This window comes from Daldinia childiae (assembly GCF_008694065.1).
Source record: "Daldinia childiae strain JS-1345 chromosome Unknown Scaffold12, whole genome shotgun sequence".
In the NCBI taxonomy this organism is placed as follows: domain Eukaryota; kingdom Fungi; phylum Ascomycota; class Sordariomycetes; order Xylariales; family Hypoxylaceae; genus Daldinia; species Daldinia childiae.
This window is the reverse complement of record NW_022984653.1, coordinates 12,019-31,218: the sequence shown is the minus strand read 5'-3', so window position 1 is coordinate 31,218 and position 19,200 is coordinate 12,019. Positions and strand designations below refer to the sequence as shown.

The 19,200-nt window shown below is 41.1% G+C and overlaps 2 protein-coding genes across 2 annotated transcripts; both read left to right on the top strand.

The window, feature by feature from the left end:
- Positions 1 to 908: 908 nt before the first annotated feature.
- On the top strand, positions 909 to 6,275 carry GL218_08248 (putative snf2 family helicase protein; the record flags this gene model as incomplete). The annotated part of the gene is made up of 7 exons (XM_033585044.1): positions 909 to 1,395; positions 1,506 to 2,320; positions 2,381 to 2,636; positions 2,705 to 3,087; positions 3,157 to 4,734; positions 4,780 to 4,997; positions 5,069 to 6,275. The coding sequence occupies 7 exons, from the start codon at positions 909 to 911 to the stop codon at positions 6,273 to 6,275; spliced, it is 4,944 nt and encodes a 1,647-aa protein (XP_033440711.1).
- Positions 6,276 to 6,905: 630 nt separating this feature from the next.
- On the top strand, positions 6,906 to 8,723 carry GL218_08247 (ATP-dependent DNA helicase Q-like 3; the record flags this gene model as incomplete). Its single annotated transcript, XM_033585043.1, has 1 exon — positions 6,906 to 8,723. One exon carries the CDS (start codon positions 6,906 to 6,908, stop codon positions 8,721 to 8,723), a length of 1,818 nt encoding a protein of 605 aa, XP_033440730.1.
- Positions 8,724 to 19,200: the final 10,477 nt, after the last annotated feature.

The window sequence follows — 19,200 nt, the reverse complement described above, 5'->3', positions numbered from 1 at the left end:
ATTTCAATAATTTTATAAATAATAAAAAATTAATAATATTTAATAAATTTATAAATAAAATAATTTAATTAATGTAATAATAAAATTTAATATTAATAAAACCTTTAAAATATTTATTAATATTAATTATATTATAATAAGATTATAAAGTTAAATTAAATAAACTTAAAATAATAATATTAATTATTTTTTTAATTAATTTAAATAAATAAATATATATTTTAAAAAAAAAATTTATTAAATAAAATAATAATTATATATTTTAAAATATATATATTAATTAATTGTTATATTTTTAAATAAATTTAATAAATAAATTTAAATTATTAATTTATAAACTTTTTTTTTTATTTATTATATCTTAAATTATTAATATTAATATTAATAAATTATTAATTTATAATATTATAATTTAACGTTAAATTTTAAATATTTTAAAAATGTAAATATATTATTTTATAAAAAATTATTAATTTAATTTAATATAAATAAAAAAAAAAAGAAGATTATAAAAAAAAATCGATTTTATTACGTTTAAAATGCTTTAAAATTATGACCTTAATTGGCGCGTACGGTAAACCTGCAATATTATATAACTATGTAAAAAAAAAAAAAGTTGCTAATATAAAAATATTAGTTATATGATTTGGGTAGGACAAATTTATTTATTCTGTATATATTTTCACGTATTCTAATCTAGGATTAAAATATATATTAAATATCATTAATAATAACTTTACCTATCATATATATGATACCTTTTTGTGTTGCATGCAACATCCTTGTCCATCCAACAATAATAAAAAATCTTTACGAGGCACACAACGGTCTACACCATCTATATTCTATCAGTTCATTTACATCGTACATTTACCACACATCTCCGATATTTTGTGATAGCTAACAACATGACAGACCAGGTATCCCACCCGGCTGAAGATCCAGGCGGTGGTGATAACACGGGAAAGCGTGGTGGTAGTAGTAATGCGAGAGGCAGAGGAAAAGCAAGATTAGGCGAAGGCGGCAAGGGTAGGGGTAAAGCCAACCCCAGAGAGCCTGAACGGTTAGACAACATCCTAGACAGTAATTCATACCACGGAAACGACCCTATCCGCGATGTCATTAAGTCACTGGACAGACCTATGCCTCGCTGGTACCCCGAACCACCCCCTCAGAAGTTCTGCCACATCCCGGTTGGAACTACTGAACAGCCCACGCCGCAAGAAGTCAACTCGTATAAAGCCGCTTGGAGCACCCTATCCAAAAAGTACTCGAAGCCTCTCGTCAGACTTGCGGAGAACTCATCGACAAGCAAGCACAGGATCTTAGCTTTTTACCTCGGCTTTGGCGATGGTAAAGGTATAGACCTTTGCTTATATTGGATTGACAATGACGGTACGTAAATGAGCACGATCCCCTATCCCTATATCTCCCGTGGTGGATTTACCACGAGGTCCCGCGGAGATAACAATTTTCTTTTCTAGCGTATGCTAACTAAATCCCAGCTGCAACCGTCTTTGGTCCCATGAGATCAGCTATGCAAGAGCTTAACGCTCAGGATCAGGGCGGAAGGGTCCGGGGCCCGAAAATCTACACAGCACTCACTGAGTATATATCAAAATACGATACGGATACCAATATTAAGACTTGGCTTGACCAAGTCCAAGATATTAGCGCGAGCTACGCCGATATCAACTTCCAAGGACAGGAGAAGATAGCAAAAGATTCATTTAGGGATCTCTTGATTGTTGGCTGCTTACGCATCATGAAAGCATTTCCCGATCTGTTTGTGGAGAGCGATGCCAACCCTAACCCCCCAGAATCAAGCAGTCTCACACAGCACTTTCTCGGGCACAGCGGTGAGGACTGGAACCGCGCAATGTCGGCGGCTCGCTTTTTCCTCAACCGTAGACAATCCGGGGCATACCAGACTAAAAATATCAAAAGTCCATCTAGCATCCACCCTAGCAGCGCCGCTCTCAAATGGATCCAATCCACACAGGAAGAGCAAGCTAACACGACTGCGGATAAGGGCTACCAGGTCAAGACCTCCTGGGTGTTCACTGCAGAAGATATCACGAGAACTCTCGAGGAAGCGGGTATTACTGAAGCCCTGAATATTGAGGAGTGGAAGAAGTATGAAATTTTATCCTCGGGTCAAAAAGAAGAATATGCTATGGAATTTGCGGACAGTATGGATAGGTTTCAAAACCTCATTGCTCGAAACACTAGTCGCACCGAGGCGATAGATCGCTTACCATTCATGACAAAACCAGAACAAGACCTCATCATTGAGAAATTAGGCACCAGATACAAAGCCGTAAGTAAAAAATATCTTCGTCCTGCTGCTGCCATATATACTAACAGTTCCATCCCGCAGCTCGAAGAAGGAAAAGATACGGGTTTACCTAGTTTTACACTTCCGGCTCCCGTTTTAGATGATGACGACCAGCCGACGGGATATTCACAGCAGCATCAAGATTTCCTCTGTCGTCTCAATCTCATGTTTGGGGGCAACGACTCGAAGTCTATCACCTTCGAAGAGGCCAAGAGAATTACCGGTTGGGATTGGAAGGACCCGAGGATAGATCCTAACCGTGAAGATTCCCCCGTCCTTCGACCACATCAGATCATCGGTATGTTTATTCCCCTAGAGGGTTATGTACATTTTACGCGTAGCATCTAACCTGACCGTGACGAACAGATATTGCAATGATGATCCACCGTCTCCAGTATTATCCGAGAACCGTTCTTCTATCTAGTTCTCATGGAATCGGCAAGACGGTGATTTATCTTGGAACTATACTCCAGATAAACCTATCTTTGAACGAGAGATTCAAACAGGAAACGCCTGAGACCCCCGAAGAAAACCGAACTAAATTCTACCCGAGTTTGATTATCTGTCCTTCCTCTGTCGTTCACCACCAGTTCGAAGAATGCTTAGGTTATTTCCGCAATCTATTAGTGCCCAAGCTCTATTACGGGGCTGCCGCATCGAACGAAGCCACGCCAGCCAAACACTCTGCTACCATCGGCGTAAATGATCTTGGAAGGTTCTATAATACCTTGGACGACAGAGACCCGGATGTGAGTTGTACTATCAGCGCCCTGTCTCCATCATTGCTTGTTTACTCTGCTAACAAACCATCTTTTCAGACGGCTAAGATCGTCATTATCAGCTCATATGCCACATTTTCGCGTCGAGCTACAGCTTCATATACGAAAACACGACACCAGCTCAATCAAGAAGAGCGCGTCTTCCTAGGGCTTCACATAGGCGATTCTCCAACAAATGACGACTATGGCCCTAATGAGCTTGAAGAGGACGAGGTCGACCATACTCAACTCCCCGAAAAAGGCCTCCGAATGAAACGAAGGAATACGGGAGAGATTGACATCCAAGCAAAGCGTAGTTCCTATATTGCGCGGATACGAAGACAGAGGGTGGCCAAAGACCGCGGTGTCGACACTCCAAATTTATTCGAGCAGGACCTGATTTACGATTCCGATAATGAGCAGATACTAGAAGAATATGCCGATGATGAAGCCGACCCATCCGAAGAACACGTCGCCCGCGAAGATCGGGATACAGCCATGTCCGACAGTACTATCACATCTCACGACCCAACTAGCAAAGTTGCTAAAAAAGAGGCAACCTATGAAATATTCACCTCCAAATTCGACCAAAAGTTCAACGTTATTATCTGCGACGAGGCTCACCTAGCGAAGAACCGGGCTGCAACATTTCACAAGACTATCAAGTGTCTCCCGCGAGAACATCTCATCCTCTGCACGGCGACACCCATGGTTAATTCTACTAAAGACATTTTATCGTATGCATTGTTGGCCTGTCCGAATGCCTATCCACATCCTGTGTCGGTGGATTTCTCTTACAATAGCTTCTACGGGCCCGGGGCCGAGTTTACCAACTACGGACCTAATCATAACCCGCACAAAAATTTCCTCAGCAAAGCTGTCCTAAGTCCAAACCTCAACAGTTTGCTTCAAGATCCGATCGACAATGACGCGATCATTAAAGAGCGTCTAGTGTCGCTCGAGAATGTCGAACAAGGTCACGCCCTCGTAGACCCCGATGTTCACGGGGACGAATATGCAGATATGATGGCAGCAGCAAGCGCAGGAAGGCCGCCTTGGCTAGTAAACCCAGCCAACATCTACTGGGCGCTTCAGGAGTTCGGACATGACTTTGAAGGATCTCGGAAGGTGATCAGACAGGTACTAGAACAGATATCCGTGAAGCGCGGCATGCAGACGAAGCTCCAACTTCCAGATGGACGCGTGATCTGCCCGGCCGACTCTATCCCACCTACCACATTTGCTGTTCACGACTTATACGCACATGACGAGCAGCAGGCAAAACTTGACTTGCTATACCAGGAATGGAAGAAGAGGCTATATAGCGTGTCGCCAAAACAAGATGCCAAAGCAGATGAGGCCCGCGACTCGAAAAAGGATCTTCATCAGCGGTCGCCCGAAGAAACTCAGTCGGGAAAAATAAATATCAAGGCACTTAGGCACCTGCTGCTTCCGGCATTTGACTGGAAGAATCTGGGACTACTGGAGCCTTCCAAGAAAACCATAGGATACCCCAAAGCCTTCCCCCAAGAAGTAGTTATTAACTCTGATGAGGAAGCATGGGTCGCCCAGCACAAACTTGCGGAGCTTGATCAATTAGCTCCAAAGAATATAGTCAAAGGCAAGCTGAAGAGCACGGTACAGCTGGGATCAGCACACGCAAAGACTTTAGCTGCCACTTAGGGGGATGGCGGCGCTGCGTGGTTATTCGAGACCCTGAAGATCCGTGAGGAGTATGCTACCCCCGAACGCCGTTACGCTTTCCTCAAATTCAACTGCTGGGAGTCTCCGGTCCTGTCGCGAGTATTAATTCAGGTTTATGAATGGATGAATGCTCCGAAGGGAGACGTCAACCTTCCCAACAGGGTCGTTATCATGGCGGCGATGCCCTGGGTTCAGCAGTAAGTCTTTTTGTTATTTTCCACATTTTAATCATTTTCTCATATACAAGCAACCGCTAACGATATTGTAGACAGCTTTGTATGAACCTCAGGATGTTCGGCTGGCGCGTCATGGACATCCGGTCGGACCACAGTAACAGCGAAAGGAACCGCATCATACAAGATTTTAATGATCCAAAGGCTGACGTTGATATCTTCGTTTCATCTATTGAACTCTCCGCATGCGGCATTAACTTACACAAATCTTGCTGCAAAGGTATACTGGTCCAGTGGCCGTGGTCTTGCAACAACTTGGTACAAACTCTGGGAAGGCTACCGCGGATTGGGCAGCAGCGCCCAGTCCAATGGGTTACATTCAACGTCGCCGGTACGATGTACGACCGGATGCAGACCATTATATGGTCAAAGTACATTCCCCAATTGGGAGTAGAATCTACTATTCCGGATACTATACACAACGAGCCGGCGAAGATTGCAGCTTATACGATACTATCATTGCTTTTTAATATGCCATTCAACCGCTACCTTTGGGATAGGACAGTATATGACCTCGATATAGCAGCTGTTTTGGACCCTAAACAGCGAGCCATCAGGCTTGCTCGCTTCTTCAATCTATTGGGGAAGAAGATACTCGAAGAAGTCAATGACTCAAACGACGAAGACACGAAGGAAATTATCAAGAGTCTCAATGCTAGAACAGCCGACGACTTTGCAGCCGGGGCGGCTCTTTGGGAGCGCGGAGATGAGTCTCAGCTTCGACCCGAGTTGACTTGGTCGTGGCTCCGGGATAACTGTTACGTATCCAATATTCAAGATGAGATCGACCAGGATTGGGTTCGAGATATTATTCCCGACCAAATTTACGATGCTCTTACTCCCGGTAAGGGGACGAATAAGGCCCCGACTGATAAGGTTAGGAGAGAATCACGCCGAAAGCTCAGGAGCATTGTGCCTGACGCAGAGTCTGATGAAGATTCTATGGGTGACGAGCAACAACGCGAAGATAACGACGTGGATGGTCAAGATGACCATGCCAACGACGAGGATGACAACGACGCCGGCAATATTCCAACTGCCGAAGCCGACCAGCCTAGCTCATCTAAGAAGAGACCTATGCCTCAAGGAGGAGATCGGGAACCCAAGCGACCGAGAACAGACATGGGACTGGGAAGTTCGTCAGCTGCTAGCAATTCTCAGGCTCCAACAGACTCGACCGAACAATATAACCGGACAAGCGACGAAGAAGCGGTTGTTGAGGCTGCCGGTCATATGTCGTAGGAGCATTCATTGCCTCTCAACTCCGGTAGTAACGGTATGGATTTTGCTTTAGCTTCGTGAACAATTCACCCGCTGTACCTTACAAGTACATGCCTACATCCGCGTGTTTCGCGTTGCTTTTATGATTGTCCATAGATAGGTTAGGTAGTCACAAATGCAAAATGCCTAACTATCTCCAGTCGTATCAAAACGCTAGTATTTACACGTAGTCCCAATAATATGATCCAAGACCTTCCAAGAAGAACCCTCCACCTCTCGCGTTCGGTGTCTAGGTACATAGTATGCACTCCTTCCCGAGTGTTACGGCACCTTCCATAGGAAATTTATTAGAGTAGTTATTTTCATTTATCACAACTTTTGGAAACAACAGCACTTAGTATCCAAAAAATTTCGGATACTAAATATCCATCTTGTACATAATACTTTGCTCCAAATATTTTTCCCTTCATCTTTCGCACCTACAACAACCAATCTTCATATTTCCCATCTACAACCACCATTGTTCATCTTCTAATATGTTAAAACCCTGTACAACTACCATTCTTATTCTCTAATCACTGTTCCGATGGCGAATCCAAGTCAGGCCAAAAAATCAGTTTCCAGTCTTACCGACACATAGCAATCGCTTATATGAAGCGATATATGAGTTCCAGATCTCTCGAGGCCATCATGGGTCTGGTGGGCGACGAGGACGATAGCGAGTACTATGTGGCTAGGGACGAGGAGTTTACCGACGCCAAGCATGCCCAAGCGGCGCATTCTACTACCGTCGGAAATACCATATATGCCGTTAGCAATCAGTCCGCAGAGAGGTTTAACCTCTTTTTTGAAGCATCGCTTCAATGGCACCTCCTGTTCGACCTTGAGCCGTCGGCGCATGGTGTCAAGCGCCCTCGGAGCGAGGACGACTCCGAGGCTGCGTATAACCCTGCCCTGGAGGAGCAGGTTCGCCGCGTGAACGAGCTGGGGACCCTCACCACAGACTCGAGCTTCCAGAAGATGATGAAAACCCCACACGCACAACTGCACAAACACCAGGCAGACCTGTTCGCGGCTATGAAATCCTACGAGAAGATAGTGTGGGTCGTCGAAACGGGCGGCGGCAAATCGATAAGCTTTGCGCTCCCGGCTTACGCGCAACCCGACAGCTGCACCGTCGTCGTGCAACCTACCAAGGCGTTGCAAAAACACACGAAGCAATCTCTGGAACGCTTGGGTATATCGGTTGCCATCTACGACTCTCGGCCCCAAGAAACCGCCTCGTCCGTCGTGCTAGTAACGCCCGAAGCTCTGTCCTACATGGAATGGCAAGCCTTTGCCCACAGAAAGCGACTAAGACACGAAATAGATAGAGTAATACTAGACGAAGCCCACGACGTCCTATTGTCGTCCGAAGAGTGGAGGCCTAAGGTGAAGATGATACGTGAGTCGCTAGATCAGATCTCTCATCGCCAGCTCTTCATCACCGGAACTTTGCCGCCTTCCCAGCAGAGCCTGTTCATGAAACGCCTGGGCTTGGATCATCCCAATTCTGCCGAACAGCTGATCGTCTTGCGTAACAAGACTACCAGGGACAACATCCGTTACGAATATATGGACGTCGAGATACACACAGACCTGCCGCAGGTCCTCAGGGACTTAATTACCACCGTCACCGAGCAGAAGCGGCGCGCCATCCTGTTCTCCATGTCGACGGCAGAGTGCGATACGCGTGCCCTTACCCTCGGTATACCTTCGTACCATCGTAAAATGTCCCCCCAAGAACAAGCAAAGGCCCTCGACATGTGGAACCAAAATCGAGGAGCCATATCGGCTAGCACGTCTCTAGCCTACGGGATCGACTATCCAGATGTCTCCCTGGTTATATGCGTAGGGGCTTATGATATGATGACCCTGTGTCAGCAATTCGGTCGAGCCGGCCGCGACGGCAAACCAGCTGCCGCTATCCTCGCGGCGCCGCGGCATTCTCTGGGTGAAAAGTTACGCGATTTCGCCACCGCCTCATGCCCACGCTACGCGGTAGGCCAGTACCTAGACGGAAAACCCCAGCAGTGCGGCCCTTTCCACAACGCTTGCACCCCGTGCGCCTTGCGTTTCTCGCGCGCGATGAACCCACATCTCCCGACCCCCGCGTCGTCCGAGTCGGTATCCCGCCCGAGCAGAGAAGAGCACTCGACATTTCTCACGCCGGCACGATCCGGCACTCAACATACCTTTGACCTTCCGTCATCGTACCGCTCTCAGAGCACCTCGTCCCACTCTACGATCAACCCATCCTCCGCCGATGTTTTCTCGCCGCCCTCCGCCCTCGGCAGCTTCAACGCGCTCTCGGTGAACACGCCTACTCGCAGCAGCCCTAGGAACAGGGCCACGCCCAAGACGACCGCCGTACCGCGCGAGGTGGCAGCCAACACCATACGCAAGGACGGAGACGCGCGGCAGGCCTAGTTGGTCGCCCAAGCCTACCACCTTCGCGATCACCTACTGGAGCTACGCACCGGATTCTGCCCCCTGTGCTGCATGGACGGTTCTATGACGGAGAACCATTACCTTCGAGACTGTCCGGACGGTTCCGTCGACATCAGTCCGGAGATGTCGAGGACGAGGGACATCCTAAACCAATCCACAGACAAACTACGACGCTTGCAAGATTTTACCTGCTGCTTTAAGTGCGGCTTGCCTTTCATCTGGTGTTCTGCATACCACACGCGCGAACCCTGCCCCACAGGGCTAATCTTTTGGGACGTCGTAGCGGTGTTCATGGTCCGCTACATGTCCACGTTCGAACAAGCGATCGCAGAGCTTGGCGGCCCCTCGGGCTTCGCCGACGAGTGCGAGGCTTTAGGGCCCTTGGGGGGCTACCTCGATGGCACGGTGGGACATTGGTTGCGATCCAAAGTAAGATTCAATGCCCAGCGTATCGAGACTTTTAACCTGTTTCTCGTAACCGCGAGATGCCACGCGTTGCATAACGGCTGGGAGCCACGACAAGCCATGATAGATTAATATGTTCAAATACTAAGTCACCGCGAAGATATGGCACCCTTTTGACGAACCAAGCATCACGCACACCGATGAAAATTTGCTCTTCCCGAGACAGTCGAAAACTCGCACCGACACGTCTATGACATCTTCGTCGCTATAGATATACGTTAGCATCAGCATAGCCTCCTCCAAGTATAGTAGCTTACCTTTGTACATTAATTACCTTAGCATAGCTATTCATCACGGCCACCACTCGCCATAATACCTTAATTATAATCTAGCTAAATAAAGCATAAGCAGAATTGCTCCTTATATCTTCGTCCCCTCTTAGCTTCCGGTTTTCCATTGAATACATACATACGTGCTGAGTTGTAAGCAGCGTGTTCGATGAGTCAGTTAAGAGCTTAACCTAACCTAGACCTGACCTAACCTGGTTTAAGTAGATCGTAAATATTTTTTATTTATGTAACCAATACGTACATTAAAGGTATACGTATATATTTTTAATGCTATACATTATGGGGCTGGGGGGGTCTATTGACATTATGTCAGCAAAGGTGTCGGTGTAATTACATAATTACAGGCCCCCAACATCGTGTCAAGACCATGTCAACAGGTCGATATAATGTCTGCAAGCCTTGTTGTACCGATTTCATTACAGGTACTTACAAGTCAGTACTAATCGACAGTATGTCAAGGTATTTATTATGTCAGAGGTACTGTCTATTTCGCCATAATTACCAGGCCTGTTGACGATGTCTAGGTAGCCAGTATATCCACCACAATGTTAGTAAAGCCACGATGTCAGTATCAATAGATGTCAGTATCAATACAATGTCAGGCCAGGACACAATGTCAGCCTCGGGTATATATAGGTTAAATGAGGGCCTATAGTATGCATATATAGTGCAATAAAATAAACTTTAATCGTATTCGTAAACCTCGTAGTGTAATGGTAAAATGCGTAGCCCGTAATCTCGTGATATTTCAACGTAATCTTTTCAATTGACGTTTACATGTGCCTGTGCTATATGCCTATTTATATATCTTCAAGGTCCTGTAATTTGATATAGGGCCTTCCAGTCTATTCTTTTATTTTATTTTATTTTAATATATGACTTAGGCTGACATCGTGTCCTGGACTGACATAGCCTCATACGTGACATATATCGATTAGGTAACCGTAACTATTGTTGGTAACCATGTTTAAGGGACTACACTTTCCCAACATATTAGTATTTCGAAAGCAATACAATTACAACAAGATATAATCGTGTACGTAGGGTAGCTATTTCAGGCATGGTCATCCTCATATTTGGCATATAACCACCCCAAAGGTGACCATATTAGATATACTAATCAGCTGGGGGACTGATTCTTAAGCAACGTACCTCCGACATTATGTCAATGGACCCCCCAGCCCCATAATGTATATTGAGAATTACTGGGCTTTGGCCAGCAACTATTAACTTAACGTTAGGTAATCAATATCATCCTATCCCTCAGTACTGCGGGAAGGCGCGATGTTTAAAGACATATATAAGATTTGACCAAGCAGAAGTGGGGTCTGAGAAACTCTATAACATCACACTATCCTGTCATTCCACAGATGTACCTAACCTAAAGCAACGAAGAAAGTACCAAGAGGTACATTAAGTACCTATCAACATTGTCAGGCTCGAGTATACTAGGTAAGTACCCAAGGTAGAGACTTCTAAACAGGAGGTACTCCTTCTTCAACTAGTATCGACGGCATAAACCCTCTTCAAACTTTACCATGAGTCATATGTAACAGCGCGCTAGTATCAAACATCGTAGTTATGTACATGCACCCCCCGAACCATCAACCTAATAGGCAAGTACGTCCTATCATACTGCTTACCTAAAGCGAAAAGCAAACGCAACCGCAAGTTAAACTCTGTTCCTTCCGTCCTTCGTATCGATGTACCCCCATAACGAATAGTTACCAAAGCTCTCGCCTCGACTATTCAAGCAACCAGAATCAAAAGATGGAAACCAAGGTAGCCATACCCCTTTCCAATGTTCTCACCAATGCGCAGACAATAATTGCTAGAGGTCTCGCCTTTAAGGTTTAACTAGTTAGGATGGCAACGTGGAAACTACCTAAACATTAGTTGCCGAGGCTCTTGCCTTGAATTGTCAAATACGTAATCGCAATCACAACTCGGACTTGCAACTCCTGTTTGAGTAGTTAACCGACTTCTAACACAACTTTAACTTTACCTAAACATTCTATCTCGCGCATACTTCAAACTCTGATTTTTTCATTCTCACATCGCTCTAAGTTTCGCGTGCGGAATGCCTGCCACTCATTTGCCATAAGTAGGCACATCACGGTTCGGTTTCCGACTACTCTCTTCTCTTCTTACGTGTCTATATAAGTACCAAGCTACGTTCCGTCTTCAAATGAGCAGGCAATAACTACACGCGTGGTTCTTGCTTATTTTTTTTTTCGCAGCTACAACTTTCAAACCTAAACTTACGCACGTGGCCACACTCGAACCAAATGACCACTTTCTGTAAACTCAAAACTTGAAACACTTTACTTTTGGGCAACTACTTTCTTCCAACTTAAAATTTGAGTCAAAATTTGAGTTTACTTTCAAACCGGCAACTGCTTTCTCCAAACTTTAACATTGAGTCATTCAACTTTCACTGCAGCACTACCTAGAAAATATCCCCCGCAGGTAGTTATTCTGCTTTCTTTTTTCCTCCTTCAACATCCAACTTTATCATCCTACTTGATTATTCCACTTGATCATCCTACCTCATCATTCAACTTTATCATTCAACTTCATCCTACATTAAAATTTTACCTCAGCATCCTACTTCATCCAACTTCATCATCCAACTTCATCCAACATTGCCATCATACTTCATGTACTTTGTCGACTCCATCAGCCACAAGTCCCCGAGGAACATTACAATTTACTGCATAGACAATGCTAGCACCCCACACTAGAAAGTATCCAATACAACATCAAGGATAACATCAACAACAACATTGTGACACTACTTCATCCCAGTAAGGTTTTCGATAGAAAGTAAGTAATATTCAATTCCTTTACCTCATTTCATTACCCTCAACTACAGGTTCTACCTGTCACACGTCTTATCCAATCACTATACCCTACCCCAGCATCATACTTGCCCTGTCATCCTATCTTGTCACTATACTCTACCACCATGTTACTACTATCTCACTAATTTTTTTTTAATTCTACTGCAATAATTCTTGTCCATCGGAAAACCCCAAAGCTGACAATTTCTCTCCAGTATATCTCGAACTTCCAAGATACGACCAATAACCTTATTATACCTCAGTTCCAGGCATGAATCTCGTCATAGCCGTCCCAACCTCAGTCTCGGTCCCAAACTCGGCCTCAATTACCAACTTGTTCTCAACCCGTTTGTCATGCGATCATAACCCACATGACCCATTCAACGTACTTATATACTTATAAGTAGCTATATCCCACAACCCTAGAAACTCCCTCAGATACTAGGAAATACGACAATAATAATGATGATCTGAGGATTCACCACACCGTTCTTCACATTAGACGGCTAGTAGGGGCTGCAAATCATCCCGCATCTCGGCGGCCTAATGGACGCCAAACGCATAGTCCGATTCCCTCCAGCTTCTGCTTCGTCGCTTGACTTCAGGGACCGGTTATCATCAGTTTTTGACAAGCGCTCTTTGTAAGAAATATTTTCATATTCTCCTCGACCGCATGTATTGCCCTCGTCTATCGCACAGAGTTTAACACCGCTCGTGTATTCCGAACGGGTGACAGGTCTAACCCAATTGAACTAGGTCATCACTGTCGTCCAACTGAACTAGGTCATCACTGTCGTCCAACTGAACTGAGAGTCAGTCATTGTCGTCTAACTGAACTGGGTTATCACTGTCGTCACGACCCCTACTTGGACTTGTCGACGGACTGTTCCGTGAGGATATAATTAGGCATTTAACCCAGCAGAGACTGCCAAACCACTGGACTATCCTTGGGGCGAAGCGAGATATCGAAGGGTATAAACTAGCTACATGACTGACTGTACTACTACATTCTTTGTTACATCATTATTAACTCTTCATCACTACGAGGTACCTCCTAATGTATTGTCTCACCCGACGCAAGTGTGTTGGTATTGGTTTGGATGTCTGCAAGACGCCGTCACGCTTATATCAGTAAGAAGATCTCACAACTCAAGCCCAGTAAATACTTCGTCAAGAGATCATCGCTACTAATACTTGAAATCGGGTTGATCCACAGAATGGGTGGATTTACGAGGCCGGTACCTCATGTCGGACCAACCAAACCCGTGCGTATCATGTAATAATTATCACTTGTCCTGTAAGTAGTTAAATTAACCTGATTAACCCGAAACCGGGAACCCGAACCCCGAAGCACTGTGGTGATGGGTTGGCGAGGGGTTGGTGATAGGATGGGCGTGGTGATGGTTGTAGTTAGTGGCGGTAGTGATGGAGATGAGACGGGATGGTGATGGTGAGGGGTTGGAGATGGGGTGGCGGTGGTGATGGTTGTAGTTAGTGGTGGTAGTGATGGAGATGGTGAGGGGATGGTGATGGAGGCGGTGGTGGTTGGTGAGGGATGGGTTGGGATGGTGTTGGGTTCGTGGAGTTGTCGGTGATGGGTTGGTGAGGATGGGATGGTTGCTGGTCATGGGTTGGTGATGGCCATGGGTTTCCGACAGTGATCATGATAGAAATGGTAAAAGTAAAAGTGATGTTGAAAAAAAAAAAGTTAAGAGTAAAAATGAAAGTGAAAATGAAAATGAAAATGAGAGTGAAAGAGTGAGAATGAAAATGAGAGTAAGAGTAAAAGTGTGAATGAAAGTGAGAATGAAAGTGAGAGTGAGAGTGAGAGTGAAAGTGAGAATGAAAGTAAAAGTGAGAGTGAAAATGATGTATGTATGAAGCAAAAACAGTAACTGTTGTATGACATGAAATGAGTAAAAAAATGTAAGTACAAATGAAAGTAAAAGTGCCGACCGACCGACCAGTTAACCGACCGAAAAACCGACCAAGCAATGAGTAAAAAAACCGACTGCCGGACGGACTGACTGAGTGACGCACCAAGGTGACCGACCGACCGACCGACCGACAGGACAGAGTGGGTAGGGGTAGGGTTAGGGTTAAGGGTTAGGGTTAGGGTTAGGGTTAGGGTTAGGGTTAGGGTTAGGGTTAGGGTTAGGGTTAGGGTTAGGGTTAGGGTTAGGGTTAGGGTNTAATAGATTATTTATATGTCCCTTGGGATATTGAGCCCTTTTCAAAACCAAATCCTTAACTATTTCTCTGAAAGGTTGGTTTATTAACTTTGCCTCAGGAACATACTTACCTTCTTTCTTATCATTTAAAGAAACTTCGAACGGAATATAATAAATTTCTTTTATTTTAAATAAACATCCTTGTTCCTTCGCTAAAATGTATTCACTACCAGTTAATGAACCAAAACCCTCTAAAGGATAGACCGTTGTTATATCGTCCATAAATACAGGGATTGATGGGTACTTTACACTTGAAGGGAATTTAAAATCTCCTTTTATAATTATATAAGAGTAAAGTATTCTTTCTTTACTTAAGTTATTTAATTCATCTTCGCTCAATATTCGAGCTGATGAATAATCAGGGTTTCCTTCTAAAGACATACCCGTTGGATAGGCCCCAATCAAATCATAATCTATTCATTTAAAATTGTCATCAAACCCATACATAAAACTTTCATTTCTACCACCTTTATAATTAGCTATGTAATTCCCTAAATGTGTTCCTACATCACCAACCGAAAATAAACCTTTTGGAGTCTGAGTCACTGAATCACTGATTAAATATTCGGGGTTCAATTGGTAACCTTCATAATCGATTAAACCTCATTTTCTTCTAACAAATGTAGATGCTAACATAGACAAAGACAAAGGCACTCCAACCATCCCTAATTGAAAGGCAAATTCTTCCATGTAAAGAGCATGTATTAAAGTTATTTTTGCGTCTAAGATAGCATATTCCTTAAAAGCTTCGTAATCTTCCTTCAAAAACATACTCATTCTATTTATTCTGTCACCTATTTTTATTTTATTAAAATTGTACAATTCACCAATAGAGTCTAGTGAGTTACTAGCTCCTGGAGCTAACAAAGTTGTATCCCTTATTATTAAGTTAGAACCATCTATCAACAAACTCTTTTTTAATGTAACAAACGATTTGTTTACGATGTCCAATTCAACCTTAAATTGCTCGAAATCATTTAACATACTTAAATCAGCCGGAGTGTGGTGACTTATAAAATAATTATTTTTTATAATTGTGACAGAAGCTTTGCTTGGAGTGAAAGTCTGTTTGTAAGTTCTTTTATACCGGTTACCATTTCTATAAGAATTAGTGACGCCTTTTTCTCATTCTTTTTCTTTTTCCTCTTTTTCTCTTTCTTTTTCCTCTTTTTTAACAGATTCATTTATTTTAAACAAGATGTTATCAGGCGATTCTAAATTAGCTTCAAATGAACTTTTATCAAATTTGAATGCTAAATCATCCGCAACTAGATTATTATTATTATTATTATTATTATTATTTAATACGATTTTGACTTCTTGGTCATCCTTTTCATAAATGTATTTTAATAAATCAAACATTTTCTTTAAATCATTTTCACTATCCTCGAAACTCATTTCATTAGATTTCTTTACTAAATCTAACAAACTTATACCATCTTTCAAATCACTATTAAACCAGGTTCTTAATAAACTTTTTTCAAACATAAAGTAAGTAAAGTCACCTTTTTCAACACTCTTTATTTCCAAAAGAGTCAAACCTTTTATCAATTTTTCAATAGCCTCATCAAATCCGGGGGATAGTAAACCCCTTATATATTTTATAACACTATTTAAGTATGAGTCTATCTGATCCATTTTTAGGTAAAATCTACCTGGATTTAATTTGTAAATATCACCAGTGCTTGATTTTACTCCTCTAGGTTCGTAAGTTTCTACAGGCGTGGGTAGTTTTAGAATTATTCTTGAACAAACTGCCAGTTGAACTGATACTAATTTATTAAAAACATCCTTCTCATATTGATATTCACTATCAAAACCTGTATAAATATTTTTATAAACTGTCAAACCACTCCTTTTTACCCCTAATTTTATGAAAGAATCCAAATTGTTTTTCAAATCTAGGCTTTGAACCTTTGAATCGGTTAAAATATCTTGTAATTCCTTGATTAATTCCTCTCTTTTTTCTTCTTCTATTTCCTTCTTCTTTAAATCACGTAATTCACTTTCTAGAATTTTTACGGTTATAACACTTAATTTAAACAAATCTAACATTACTATATTAAATCACCATTTTACTACATCTAAACGATCTTTCGATCTTAATTTTTCATAAGCAAATCCTTTCTTTATTATTCGGTTTAATTGACCTGAAGTTAATGGGAATGCATCTACTGAAGACAGAGGTATTTTATCATTTACGTAACCTTTTCTATTAATAAGCTTTACTTCATTGTGAATCTCATTAATACAATCAATTACAGTTTGAACAAAACCAAGCTCATCAAAGCTATTTAATTCTTCAATTTTGTTACTATCTTCATAATAATTAATAAGTACTGAATTAACCTCTTGGCGCAATAAAACTATATCGAAATCATCTAAACAAAATTCGTTAGATTTTTCTTCTCCATCTCCATCTCCATCTAATTCTTTTTCTCATTCTTTTTCTTCTTCTTTATCTTTAACAAATAATTCTAAAGCTTTTAGTTCACTTGTTTCTTTCATTTTCATTCTTATAACTCAAAATACCTTCGTAAAGGAAAAACCAAAAATACCAGGATTTGAACCTAGATTATGGAGGCTGAATCTCCCATTTTTACCCTTTAAAAACTATACTCTTATAAAAGCATATTCGTATAAATCATTCGGACTCGAACCAAATCATTAATCACCTTGATTGATTTATTCAGATTTAATTTCTTAAACCCTTTGATAGCATATTTAAGAACTCTTCGTGCATATCTTAATCAAAGAGTCACTTTTTTAATGTGACATTTTTATTTATGACAAATAAAAATGTCAAATTATTGTCATAATTTCACTAGTTACTTATCATCATACTAAAAATTTCAATATTTCAATATGACAATTTTATTAAACCTTAAAATTATTAACTTTTTTTACTATATCACTAATCATTCTTAACCTAGTTTTATTACTATCTTATTACTATCTTCTTATTATAACTATCTTTTTTACATAATTTTTTGATACATTTTCCAAAAAATTATTTGGTTGGGATAGTTATAAAAATCTTATTTATAATCTTATTTATATTTTTATCTGTTTCTATTTATTTTAAAGTAAATTCGTTAAAAAATCTCACCGAATCAAAATTCGGAAACTTTATAGTTACATAATTAACAAAATCCTTACTAACTGAATCAAAATTAACTTTTTTGGTTTTGCGGATCTCCTTTTTAATTGGGCCAAAATATTCGGTGTTATTTTTATAGAGGGATGGAAACTATTTACAAAATCAGCTAACTCGGAATAATTTTCGAAGGTGTTTATCAAATAAAAATCCCCTTTAAATAAACTTCTAATAAAGTTACGAACTGTTATATCCAATACATTTTTATATCTGTTTGTAAAAGCGCTTTTATTCAAATATCGTTGATATTTCTGAACATAAGGTTTCTTACTCAAGTACCTCAATAATCTAGCATCTTCTATTGTTTTTACAGGGGCCGAATCTAACAAAGTAGATTCTAAGCTATCTATTATAACACGTTTATTATCATAAACCAATCTAAACAATTGATCTCTTAAAACAGCAGTAACATGACCACCATTTTTAAAGATGTCATTCGCCGATCTCAAACGTCTGTTAATATACATTATCTCTTTTGATTCACTTTCCAAACCTTCTTTAAATAATTTCTCCATATCTTTCATTTCATACAAAGATCTTTGAAACCCTGTTGACGCAATTAAACCACCAGCCAAGCTAAATTGACCTCGAGTCGTTCAACTTATTATTCCAACCCCACTCTTTTTAACTTCCAAAGCAGTATCATCATCTGTCAAAAATAATCTAGCTTCTTTAAAAGCCATAAACAAGAAGTTGTTTTTGGCTTTAGACATCTTTGATTCTAAATCACCTAAATCGGTTAAAAACCCATCTGTCGTAGTTGACACTACTTTTCCCCCTTCTTGTTCTATAAAAGCTAACAATTCACCAATAACACTTCTCACAAAACTTGTCGTTCAGGAAGCTATTATAGGGTTAGATAAGTCATTACCTTCCGTTCTTATTGTTTGACCCATTTTTGTGTCAAACTTTTTCTTGTTTGAAATTCCTTTTGCTGTTAAACCATAAATTGAATTGTTTATTTTTTTAAATAATAGATTATTTATATGTCCCTTGGGATATTGAGCCCTTTTCAAAACCAAATCCTTAACTATTTCTCTGAAAGGTTGGTTTATTAACTTTGCCTCAGGAACATACTTACCTTCTTTCTTATCATTTAAAGAAACTTCGAACGGAATATAATAAATTTCTTTTATTTTAAATAAACATCCTTGTTCCTTCGCTAAAATGTATTCACTACCAGTTAATGAACCAAAACCCTCTAAAGGATAGACCGTTGTTATATCGTCCATAAATACAGGGATTGATGGGTACTTTACACTTGAAGGGAATTTAAAATCTCCTTTTATAATTATATAAGAGTAAAGTATTCTTTCTTTACTTAAGTTATTTAATTCATCTTCGCTCAATATTCGAGCTGATGAATAATCAGGGTTTCCTTCTAAAGACATACCCGTTGGATAGGCCCCAATCAAATCATAATCTATTCATTTAAAATTGTCATCAAACCCATACATAAAACTTTCATTT